The sequence below is a fragment of the Mustela lutreola genome, chromosome 7 (assembly GCF_030435805.1).
Source record: "Mustela lutreola isolate mMusLut2 chromosome 7, mMusLut2.pri, whole genome shotgun sequence".
NCBI lineage: Eukaryota > Metazoa > Chordata > Mammalia > Carnivora > Mustelidae > Mustela > Mustela lutreola.
Genome location: NC_081296.1, coordinates 71,180,237 through 71,191,799, shown reverse-complemented (window position 1 = coordinate 71,191,799; position 11,563 = coordinate 71,180,237). Strand labels below are relative to the sequence as shown.

Sequence of the window (11,563 nt, the reverse complement as noted above, 5' to 3'; positions counted from 1 at the left end):
TCACATGTTGCTTTGCCTGGCGGGATATATTGACGTGGCTCTCTCCTTTATGTCCTCTTTGTCCAAGAAGGAAACGTCCCTCTCCTTGGGCAATTCTCTTACTACTCTGTGTTCTTCCCCTCCCCTTGGAAGAGGGGTTAAACAGAATCTCCAGCTTCTCTGTTACCAGAGCAATCCACAAAAAGAAGAGATTATTAGACTCCCTGTGGTTGTGTGTCACATCACCAACCCTTGTCCATATGAAGCTGACAGCTTTAATCCCCTCCTGAAAAAGATGAGGGGTCACATTCCAAAAACACCCTTTGATAATCTCCTACAATCACCTATTCCAATGGCGAAAGGAGTTCTCAGGAAGAAGAATATGCAACATTTGAGCCTGTCAGTTAAGTGGCAACTTTTCCCATATTTTCATTAAAAAATTTTTTTTTAAGATTTAATTTGAGAAGGAGAGAGAGCGAGAGCAGAGTAGGAAGGAGGGGCAGAGAGGGGCAGGCTCCCCGCTGAGCAGAGACCATCCCCCCCCCCCCCCCCAAAACAGAGCTTGATCCTGGAACTCTGGGATCATGACCTGAGCAGAAGGCAGATCCTTAACTGACTGAGCCACCCAGGCACCACCCTCTCATATTTCCATTTTTTTTTTTTTAAGATTTTTATTTATTTGCCACAGAGAGAGCAAGCGCAAGCAAGTACACACAAGCAGGCAGAGAGGCAGGCAGAGGCAGAGAGAGAAGCAGGTTCCCTGCCGAGCAAGGAGCCTGATGCAAGAACTCGATCCCATGACCCTGGGATCATGACCTGAGCCGAAGGCAGTGGCTTAACCCACTGAGCCACCCAGGCGTCCCTCTATTTCCATTTTTGAAAACTTTTCCACTCCCACCCCCTTCCTTTCCAAGGATTTCACAGGGTGATGCTGAAGTCTGGAGGTGATGGCAAATCTTTGGTGTATGGAATGGGAATTTCTTCTAGTGTACTTCAAGGAGTCCAAGTACATTTCTGTTGATCATTCCATTTGTGTGTGGAAACAGACTGAGAGGATAATGTAGGCTAATGGTTGCCAGCATGAGTGGGGAGGAGGGGGAGAAGCAGGTTCTCCGGGATTGTGACTTGAGCCAAAGGCAGATACTTACTCAACTGAGCCACCCAGGTGTCCCTCTACTTTAAAAATATTAATAGTTGGCATTGATGGATCACTTATTATGTGCCAGGAACCATATATGCTATGTTGTTTTTTAAAAAAATATTTTATTTATTTATTTATTTGTCAGAGAGAGAGGGAGCACAAGCAGGGAGAGCAGCAGGCAGAGGGAGAGGGAGAAGCAGGTTCCCTGCTGAGCAGGGAGCCTGATGTAGGACTCCATCCCAGGGCCCTGGGATCATGACCTGAGCTGAAAGCAAACGCTTAACTGACTGAGCCACCCAGGCATTTCTGTATATGCTGTTTTACATACTTTATGTGCATGATCTCACTGAATCCTTCCGATAGCCCTGGGAAGTGGGTACTCTCATCAAGCGCCTTTTATAGGTAAGAAAATTGAAGGACAAATTGCTTAAATGGTTTGCCAGAGATTATAGGACTAAATGGTGAAACCAGCACGCACACACATGCAGTCAGACTTCAAGACCCATGCTTTGAATCATTAACTTCCTCATAGTGATGGTCTAAGGACTAAATGAGCCGATATAAATCACGTCTCTTGCAGAGGTGCTTGGCACATAAAAAAGCCTCAGGTAAATGTTAGATATGGTATTATTTTCAGCATTGTCATTTGTTCTGAAAAAGGTCTGGGCCAGAAAACAGGTTTTGACATGGGATATTGGGGCTACTCTAGTTTGACTGCCAGAGGTAAGTGTCTTTTAAACGTCAGACATCTACTATTACCTAAACAATTTGTGTATTATGAGTTGCCTAGTTAAGAGACGGGACAAATGGTTAGCAACTTTATCTATTTGCTCATGCAGAAAAGTTCTCCGTACTGGAAAGAACTATGAAGTCTCATAAAAGAATGGCAGGTTGAGCAATAGCTGAATTGTAGGCAGGACCAGATTATAAATGATTATATTTCAAAAGTTCATTTGTCTATTGTCATAAATTCTGAATACATAGAAATAAGGTTGCAAATGGTGGTTACATGCCAAGACTATTCACAGAAGTCTATTCAGCCCATTTTAAAGTTCAATGCTAGAAATCATGCCACTAGCTCAAGGCCAAACCTAGGAACAAGGGCCCATGTGATAAAATTAAAAGTCTATTTCCTGGTACAGAGGCAAGTTGAGATTGAGTGTATTAGTTATCTATTGCTCTGTAACAAATTATCCCTAAACTTACTGCATTAAAACAATAAACAATATCTCACAGTCTCTGTGGGTCATCTGGGAGCAGCTTAGTTGGCTGGTTCTGTTCAGGATCTCTCTGGGGTTTCAGTCAACATCTCCTGGGCTACAATCTGAAGGTTTAACTGGAGGATCTACTTCCAATGTGGCTCATTCACATGGCTCTTGGCAGGAGCTCTCCATTTCTCATCACCTGGGCTTTTCTTTGGGGCTGCTGAGTTCCCTGTGACATGGTAACCCTGACTTCCTCAGCACAGCTGATCCGAGAGAGAACAAGCAGGTAGCTGCAGTGCCTTTTATGACCTAGTCTTTTAAGTCACACATTGTCACTATTGTCATATTCTATTCATTCTAGGCCACATGGTATTCATTAAGAGAAGCTCACATTCAGTGGGAGGGAGATTAAGCTTTATTTCTGGATCAGATGAGTATCAGAATTTGTGGACATACATTAAAATCACTATCCAGTTTTTTATCTCCTATCACTCTGTTTAGATATCCAGTGATATAAAATAGTAAAAATAAATTGGGAGGCAGAACTGTAGCCCTTCCCAACAAGGCTTGCCGTAAGTATCCAAAACAAACCATGTTCTGCCTCAACTTTTCTTGAAAACGTCTATCCCCTTTCCTTGAATGGAATTTTATTTGAACAATTTACACCAAAGAAAGAGCAATCACATTCCTGACATATTTGCTTTATTTAAGTGTCTTTCTCATTAGCAGAATTTCAGCCAATGAAACAAACTGAAATGAAAAATAAAAAAAATTTACTCCTGAGTTGGATGGATTAAGATAGTTGGGGTTAGGAAAGCAAGGCTTAGTAAGCACTGTCCCTTCAGCTAATAATGACCTGAGCTCTCTGGTTACTGAATATCCTAGTAAGGCTGCCCTCCTTGGTCATGGGAACCATGGCATCTCTGATCCAGGTTTCCTGATCTGACTCCCATGGCTGCAGCTCTGTAGGAGTATGGGTTGAATTCAAGACTGATGGATTACTTGGGGAGTCCAAAAACATTTGATGCTCTGACACCCGTGGGATGCAAGACTCGACAGTACCGTCTGAATCTTCAGAGGAAAAGGATGCTCCATGTGACTTTTTATTGTGTATTTTGTAACCTGAAACTTGGTAATCCATGTAGACTACTGTCAAAATACAACATCCATTAACACAGGGTAACTAGGAGTTTCACTACAATTCAACTCCAAGTGTTAGCTAGGGACTTGCTCTATGAGTTCCCCTGACAATGTTGTGGTTTTAAATCTTAAAATTTGAGTCTTAAACCTTTTTGAGAATATGATAAAAGCTAAGGGACTTAATTCAAGAAAATACATATAAGCTACGATATTTTGCACATGAGTTTAAGGCCTCCAGAAGCCCCTAAAACCTATCCAAGGAATCTGGATTAAGAATCTCTTAAGATAAAAAAAAAAAATAAAAAATTAAAAAAAAAAAAAAAGAATCTCTTAAGACATCAAGGGAGAAGAGGAGTGGGGAGGCTTATTGTCATTCCATTACAGCTTAGATCTAAATCAGCAACTACTACTCAGAACTCAGTTCTAAATTTGTAGTTGTTAATAGGACCAAAGGCCAAAACGGAAACCCCTTTTAGATTTTGTGCTTGGGTTTAGTCCATGTTATAAATGGAGGGAAAAGGAACATGGCAGCGACCACCACACAGGACAAGACATTATCTGATGAAAAGCAATCGTAAATACAAAGGAGTTAGAATTGCTGACGACCTTGAGAGGGCCTTGCCCTCTCGAAGTTGACCTGACGGTGCAGCAAATTTTGCCAACTTGCCAGAGAAGCAGCAACTCGAGGAGAGAAAGCCGGTTGGTTTCTCGCTTGGCAAGAAAGCGCTAAAATCGTTTTCTGCTGCGGACCCGCAACCGAGGTCCTGACCCAAGATTCCAGAGGCCCTCCTCGGGTGGAGCGAGCGAGCTCCGGCAGCAACGCCCAGCCCCGGGCGGGCGGGACCGTTCGAATCTACCCACTTTGTCCGCAGGCCCGGCTTCATCCGCTCCTGCTTCTCCGCCTGGGGTGGCAAGGCTGCGCGGGAGACAGGGGTGTATCCCTGTGAGTGCCCCTCGGGCAGAGGCAGGCGCGCGGGGCTCCGCCGCCGGGACTGGGGAAGCACCGGCGGGGGCTGCGGCGTGCGCGCCCCTGCCCCTCCCCTCGCGGGCGCCGCAGCCCTGCGCAGCGGGCCTGCGTGTGCTCCTGCCGACCCCTCCTTCGCGCTCCTCGCCTGCGGCCGCTCCGGCGCACGCGCGCGGCCTCGCGCAGGGCGGGGAGAGGCGGTGGCCCCCGGCGCCCGGCCGCAAACCTGTCAGACCCGGGTAGCCGGCCTGGAGCTGCGGGCGTGGCCGGCGCGAGGACGGCGTCGCTCCCTGCGCGGCCCCGACCCGAGCTGCGCGAGTCGGCCCCGCCGAGCCGGCCAGGGGCGGGGAGATGAGCGGCGGCCCCGCGGCAGCGCCCCAGGTAGACGCGCCGCCCCCTCGCGGAGCCCGGGAGCCTCCGGACCAGCCCGTGCCCCCGCCGCCCGGGGCTTCGGAACTTGGGGGCAGTGTTGGGGCGCCTTTAATTTATAACGTGTTTCGTTTTCCGCAGCATGGGGAGGGACGCGCGGCTGTGCCATCGGGAACTGGCGCTCCGGTGAAGTAGGGGCCGCGGGAGCCGCCGGCCGGCCGCCTGCACCGAGCCGTTCCGTGCGGCGGCCGCTCAGCCTCTGCCATGGCCGGATCCAGCGCGTGGAAGCGCCTCAAATCTCTGCTACGGAAGGACGACGCGCCGCTGTTTCTAAATGACACCAGCGCCTTCGACTTCTCGGACGAGGTGGGGGACGAGGGGCTTCCTCGGTTTAACAAACTTCGAGTTGTGGTGGCCGACGATGGTTCTGAAATCCCAGAAAGGCCTGTTAACGGGGCGCACCCGGCCCTGCAGGCCGACGACGATTCCTTACTGGACCAGGACTTACCTTTGACCAACAGTCAGCTGAGTCTGAAGGTGGACCCCTGTGACAACTGCAGCAGACGGCGAGAGTTACTGAAGCAGAGAAAGGTGAAAACCAGATTGACCATTGCTGCCGTTCTTTACTTGCTTTTCATGATTGGAGAACTTGTAGGTGAGTTGTGTTGCCAACTCACTTTCCATTTACCTTGTCCCGAGGGTTGTTGTCCAGCTTTAGTTACACATGATTTGAGGTTGAAACTTTCTTTTCGGGAAGTTTGTTGTTTATCGAGATATTGATCCCGTGATAGGAGGAATCCACACAGTTCCAAAGTGCAGGTCAACATAAGTAAGACAGAAACTTTCAGAGATAACTTGGACTTTTTCATCTGGTTCTCCAAACACTGTGACACCTACTGTAAAGTTAAGGACGTTAGCTTCACTGTTTATCACGTAACTTCCTCTTTAAAAAGTTCTGATAAAACAACCAGGTTAGTTTTTGCATCGTTTAAAATAGTAAATGATCTAAGCGTAGAATCATAAAATTTTACAGTGTGAAGTGACCTTACTGAACACCTGCTCTTCCTTCTTTTTCACACAGAAGGAATCTGAGGGCCCAGAAAGTTAAATAAGTTGGGAGGACACTTAGCTGGTTAGTGGAAGAGCCACATCCACAGTCTCCAGCTGCTTGCTTTTTTCTCTGCATTTGACTTAAGTGGTCTCTTCATACTATTTCTTTTTGCATTTACATCCAAGAGATTTGCAAAATTAAATACTACTAACTGACTTTTAAAGTTTTTCATTATAGTAAGGATCTGAAAGGAACCAGAGGGCTCCCCCAGGGTTCATGAACTTGTTTTCACTTTTTAATTATTCAAGTAATACATTGTCACTCTAAATACATTCTTAGAGGTTAATTTCACAGTCACATTAGTGTAACTGCTAACTTCTCTTAATAACAGTTTACAAAAGTGACAATAAAGCAGGGAGATAATTCTGCCTTGTTGTTTCTTAATGATGAACCATTAGAAACAGAGGTGCCAGTCCAGAATAAGATATTGGCCAGAGGTTATATGTAGGAAAATTATATACATTTCCTACCTCATTTTATACATCTCCTCCCCAGTGCGCACTTCCGCCATGCTGGCCGCTTTTCTCCCTATGACTCACAAAGCTCTCTCCAGTCCATGAGGCCTTCAAACTGGCTGGTTCCTCCACCTCAGTGGCTTTTAAATTTTCTTGACCTAATTATAGTAAAAACAACGCTTAACGTTGTGACCCGGGTAGGCATGCATACATACATATGTATGGATGGATGTACACACACATACATATATGTGTAAATATATGTATAACTAAAACAAAAGTCCGATTTCTTGTGTTGCATTCTAGTATTTTTTCGGTACGGCCCCAGCCCACTTAATTGATTTTGTGTTCCACAAGTAGATCAGGGCCTGCAGTTTGAAAAACACTGCTTAACCTGGAGTGCCTTTTCCCAAATATTCTCTTGGCTGGTTTCTTGACATTCATATCTTACCCCAAAAGATACCTCTGAGAGACCTTTTCTGACGGACTGAAGTAAGTATCTCATTTCCCCTATTCTCTCCCCAACTTTAAAATCCCTCAGCATCTTGAAATCATCTTGTATATTCACTTGTTTGATATCTGTCTTCTTCCACTAAAATAAAAGCTACATTCCCAGGAACAGAATAGACCTCCAGTAAACTTTTGTTGAATTAATTTTTATTGTGATAGAGAATTATAAATGCTTAAGCTATAAAGAAAGTAAAAGGCAGGTGTGAAATTGTGGCCAGGTAAGACATAGCCTCTATAAGAGACTAAGATTCAATGACTTGCTCAAATTCACATAGCTAGAATATTGAGTCAGTCAGACTTAGTGATTTTTTTTTTTTAAGATTTATTTATTTGAGAGAAAGAGAGCACGTGCACACACATGAAGTAGGAGGGAGCAGAGGGAGAGGAAGAGAAGCAGACTCCCTGGTGAGCAGAAGCCCTACCCTTGGCATCTCCATCCCACAGTGGCTGGCTGACTCACCCAGGTGCCCCAGACTTGGTAATTCTTGAAGTTAATATTTTGTATTTGAAGTTAAAAATCATATTAATCACAATTGTCCCCCTTAAAATTAATTTACTTTATTTTACCTAAGAAAAAATTATTAAGATAAAATTGTCCCGACATACCATTTTTGAAATCTCTTATTTGGTAAATGTTGTTTTGTGAAAGCCAAACTAAGTATTTTACTTAAAATATTGATTTTATTTTCAAAGATAAGAATCTTTCGTTAAATAATACAGAAAAGCTAATGGGGGCACCTGGGTGGCTCAGTCTTTAAGCCTCTCCTTTCAGCTCAGGTCATGATTCCAGAGTCCTGGGATCCAGCCCCCATATCACACATCCCATTGGGCTCCCTGCTCAGCAGAAGGCCTGTTTCTCCCTCTCCTGCTCCCCCTGCTTGTGTTCCTGCCTTCCCTGTCTCTCTCTCTCTCTCTCTCTGTCAAATAAATAAATAAAATCTTTTAAACAAAATGCTAATAGGATAAGCATTAACAAATATTCAAGGTGTTACATAGAATTAAATTGTATATAGTAGAGCATATATTAAAGTGTATCAAAAGCACTTAGAAAAAAGGCATCTTATGTAGAAGTATGGAGTAATTTTTAAAATGAAATAATTTGGGATGCCTGGGTGGCTCAGTTGGTTAAGCAGCTGCCTTCGGCTCAGGTCATGATCCCGGCGTCCTGGGATCGAGTCCCACATCGGGCTCCTTGCTCTGCAGGGAGCCTGCTTCTCCCTCTGACTCTGCCTTCCACTCTGTCTGCCTGTGCTTGCTCTCGCTCGCTCTCTCTGACAAATAAATAAAATCTTTAAAAAAAAAAATAAAAAAAAAATAAAATAAAATGAAATAATTTATTTTTATTTATTTATTTATTTTTTATTTGACAGAGAGAGATCACAAGCAGAGAGGCAGGCAGAGAGAGAGAGAAGGAAGCAGGCTCCCGGCTGAGCAGAGAGCCTGATGCGGGGCTCGATCCCAGCACCTTGGGATCATGACCTGAGCCGAAGGCAGCGGCTTAACCCATTGAGTCACCCAGGCACCCCTAAAATGAAATAATTTAAAGATCTGAAAGGGAAGACTTGATTTTGAATCTTGGCTTTGTGAGACTTGAGATAGGTCCATTCTTTTCTTCCTTTCATTCAGCAAGTATTTTTTGTGTACTTGCTCTATGCCAGGCACTATATTAAGTATTTGGGCTATATAATTGCAGACAAAACTATTATGGAATCTACTGTCTGAAGCACTTAGTTTAATGGAGGGCACAGATGTTAAACATATAGACAAATAAGTTTAAAATCCATATGGCCTTAAGTGTTATGAAACAAAAGAACAAGGTACTATACGATAGAGTAACTAGTGGCACATAGTTTATGTGTGAGCCAGGTGCAATTAAACCAAAAGGTAAGAGTTACTCAAGTAGAGGAGTGGAGGAGTTTTCCAAGTGAAGAGAACAGCATGTGCAAAGGTCCTAAAAACCTTCAATTCTTTAAAAGGACCTAAAAAGAAGGCAAGTTTCACCGGAATATAATAATAAGTAAGAGGGAAGGAGCCCAGACCACCAGATCAGCCAGTTCTGATAGACCATATTATGAGTATAGTTTTAGGTCTAAGTACAATGAATAGCCAATGAAGGCTTTTAAGTGGAGAGCGATATGATGGGATTTACCTTTTTAAAAGATTATTCTGGGCCTTTTGTGGAGATGGGTTGGAGGGTGCAAGAATGGAAGCAAGTAAACTATTGCAGAGGTCTAGACAAGAAATCATGGCTTGGACTGATGTGGATGGAGAAAAATGTACTGACTGAGAAATATTCTAGAGGTAACATTAACAAAATTGACTATTGGCTTAGATGTGGGGGTTGATTCTGAAGTTTCTCACCTAAGAAACTGAGTGTATGGAAATGCATATCATCTGTTAGGCAGGGAGAAAATACAAAGCAGGATTTAGGCACGGGCTCAAGGGTTGGTTTCGACATGTTCATTATCGCATGTACATAAAGTAGCCAGTAAACATGTCTCGTGAGCTTTAGATATGAGTTTATAGTTCAAAAGAAAGGTCAAATTAAGAGATACAGTGTGTAGTGCTATCGGAATGGAAAAAAACATCTAAAGAGTCTTTTTTGAGGAACTCCAACTTTAGAAGTCAGGCAAAAAAACAAACAGGTATTACAGAATCTAAGAAATTAAAGTATTTCCAAGTGAAAATAAATAAGGTAAAGCTGCTGAGAGGTCTAATGAGATGAGAACTAGACTATCCTTTGGATTTAGTAATAGTTATTGATTAACAATTGCATTTTTATTGGGAGTGAAAAAGCTTGAAGAATGAATGCAAACAGACTTCCTGATAAAGATGGCAAATGAACTCCTATATCTAAATGTACTTTTTCCTGAAGCCTCTCAAACTACAATAAAGGGATTTCTAAAGGTATATATTTTTATAGCCATATATCCATCCACATCTGTGTCTGTGTATGTGTATGTATGTCTGCATAGATGGGGAAAACTGGAGAGGAAATAATAACATAAATTTAGCAAACTAGAAAGGAGATAGATAAAAGAAATAACTGACTTAATAGACCCAAGAAAGCCCCCTGGCAAGCAAGTAGTTGGGGAATGCCAAGAATCAACCCAGTTTACACTAATTCATCAGAAACACCTAGAGAATTTATTAAAACACACATTGTTGGGTGAGAGCTTCAAATTAAGTCTGGGATAGGGCCCAAGGATTTGGATTTCTAAGTTCACAAGGGATGCTGATACCAGGGACCATATTGAGAACTGCTGCACTTCAGAATCCTAAGTAGGCCCCGAATTGTTTGCACCTGGTACCCCTAGAAACGTGGGTGAAGATGAAAACTAAAATAAGGAAACAAGTTAAACAGATACAATAATTATATAGTTAGTATCCACAGAAATAAGAGATATGTATCTACAAGAATAGGCTGTTTTTAAAAAAATTCAAAATAAAGAGCTTTTGAACAATAAAAACAAAAAACAATTTGAACTCCATAAAAAAGTTATAAGATGAACTAAGGTAATCTCTCAGAGTAGAGCAAAACAATAGAAATGGATAATAGGAGAAAAAACACAAGAAAATTAGCATATCAATCTAAACTCCAGGTAATAGGAATTTGGGAAATTGAGAAAACAGAAGAAAAGAAATTGTCAACAATATAGTTTTTAAGAAATTTCCCCAGAACTGAAGGGTTTACCTTTCCAGGTAAGAAGAGTAAACAAAAACCCAGCAAAGTGGGCGAAAATAAAGCCATACTGAGGTACATCCTTGTGAAATTTCAGAATACAGGGAGCACATTGTTATCTATTGCTTCAGGCAGCTGCAGTGTTAAACAATTCCCTCTGATTGTTTTTTGACAAACATTTCTTAGGGTTTGCCTAAGGCAGATCCCCAAGTCAAGTCAAAACAGCCTTACTTGTATGATTTTTCAGCGAAGTACCAGGCAGATCAAATAATGATAGTTCTTTGGGAATGGGGCTTGTAAGGAGCTCTAACCACATTTTAACCTGCCAGGCTAGTTTTCACTATGGTTGCTGCTTGTTGGTTTTCAGATCAACCACAGAGCAGGAGAGAGGGAGATGGGTCCAAGGCTACAGAAGGTTCACTGTTCTGATGAAGATTCAGTTGTTTTCCTTGAGTGAATACTACCTATAACAGCCTCTGGTTAATTTCCAGAGTTCTAAAAAAGTTGATATGGATCATTTTCCCTAGGTTCTCATTACTTCCATAGAGGAGATGATTTTCAGAGGTCCTTACTCTGCTATTTTTTGCTGATTATCAACACATGGCTCTTTAAATTTAGGTTAACTAAAATTGAATAAATCCCTCAGTTGCCTTACCCATATTTCAAATGCTGAAAAGCTACTGTGACTAGTGGTTCTTCTGGACAGCACAGATAAAATATTTCCATCATCTCAGAAACTTACTGGACAGTACAGCTATAAGGTGTTATCTTTATTTTATAGATAAGGAAACTGAGGCACAAAAGTATTAAGTAACTTTCTAAGAGAGTCTCAGAGAGTCCAAAACCCCATGTTATTTGTCACCAACTTACATTTTTCTCAGTGATTTCCAGCTCTTTAATGTCAAAGGAATACATTAAAAAAAAAAAAGTGGTATTTGTATAGAGCACACTGGAGTAAATGGATGTGATTATAAGATCACTAACTCGGTCTCCTGCTGCTCTTGCCT

General features: G+C 42.6%; 1 protein-coding gene across 6 annotated transcripts in view; it reads left to right on the top strand.

The window, feature by feature from the left end:
• Window positions 1-4,689: 4,689 nt before the first annotated feature.
• The window catches only part of SLC30A4 (solute carrier family 30 member 4), a 31,025-nt gene continuing 24,151 nt past the window's right edge, over window positions 4,690-11,563 (top strand). For 5 of the 6 annotated variants that reach the window (XR_009355547.1, XM_059181445.1, XM_059181447.1 and 2 more), the window contains exons 1-2: window positions 4,690-4,810; window positions 4,940-5,453. Coding sequence is in view for 5 of the 6 variants with exons in the window: in XM_059181445.1 (XP_059037428.1) it covers window positions 5,063-5,453 (391 nt within the window). In the remaining variant the exon portion in view is untranslated. The other variant, XM_059181446.1, reaches the window with a different exon arrangement.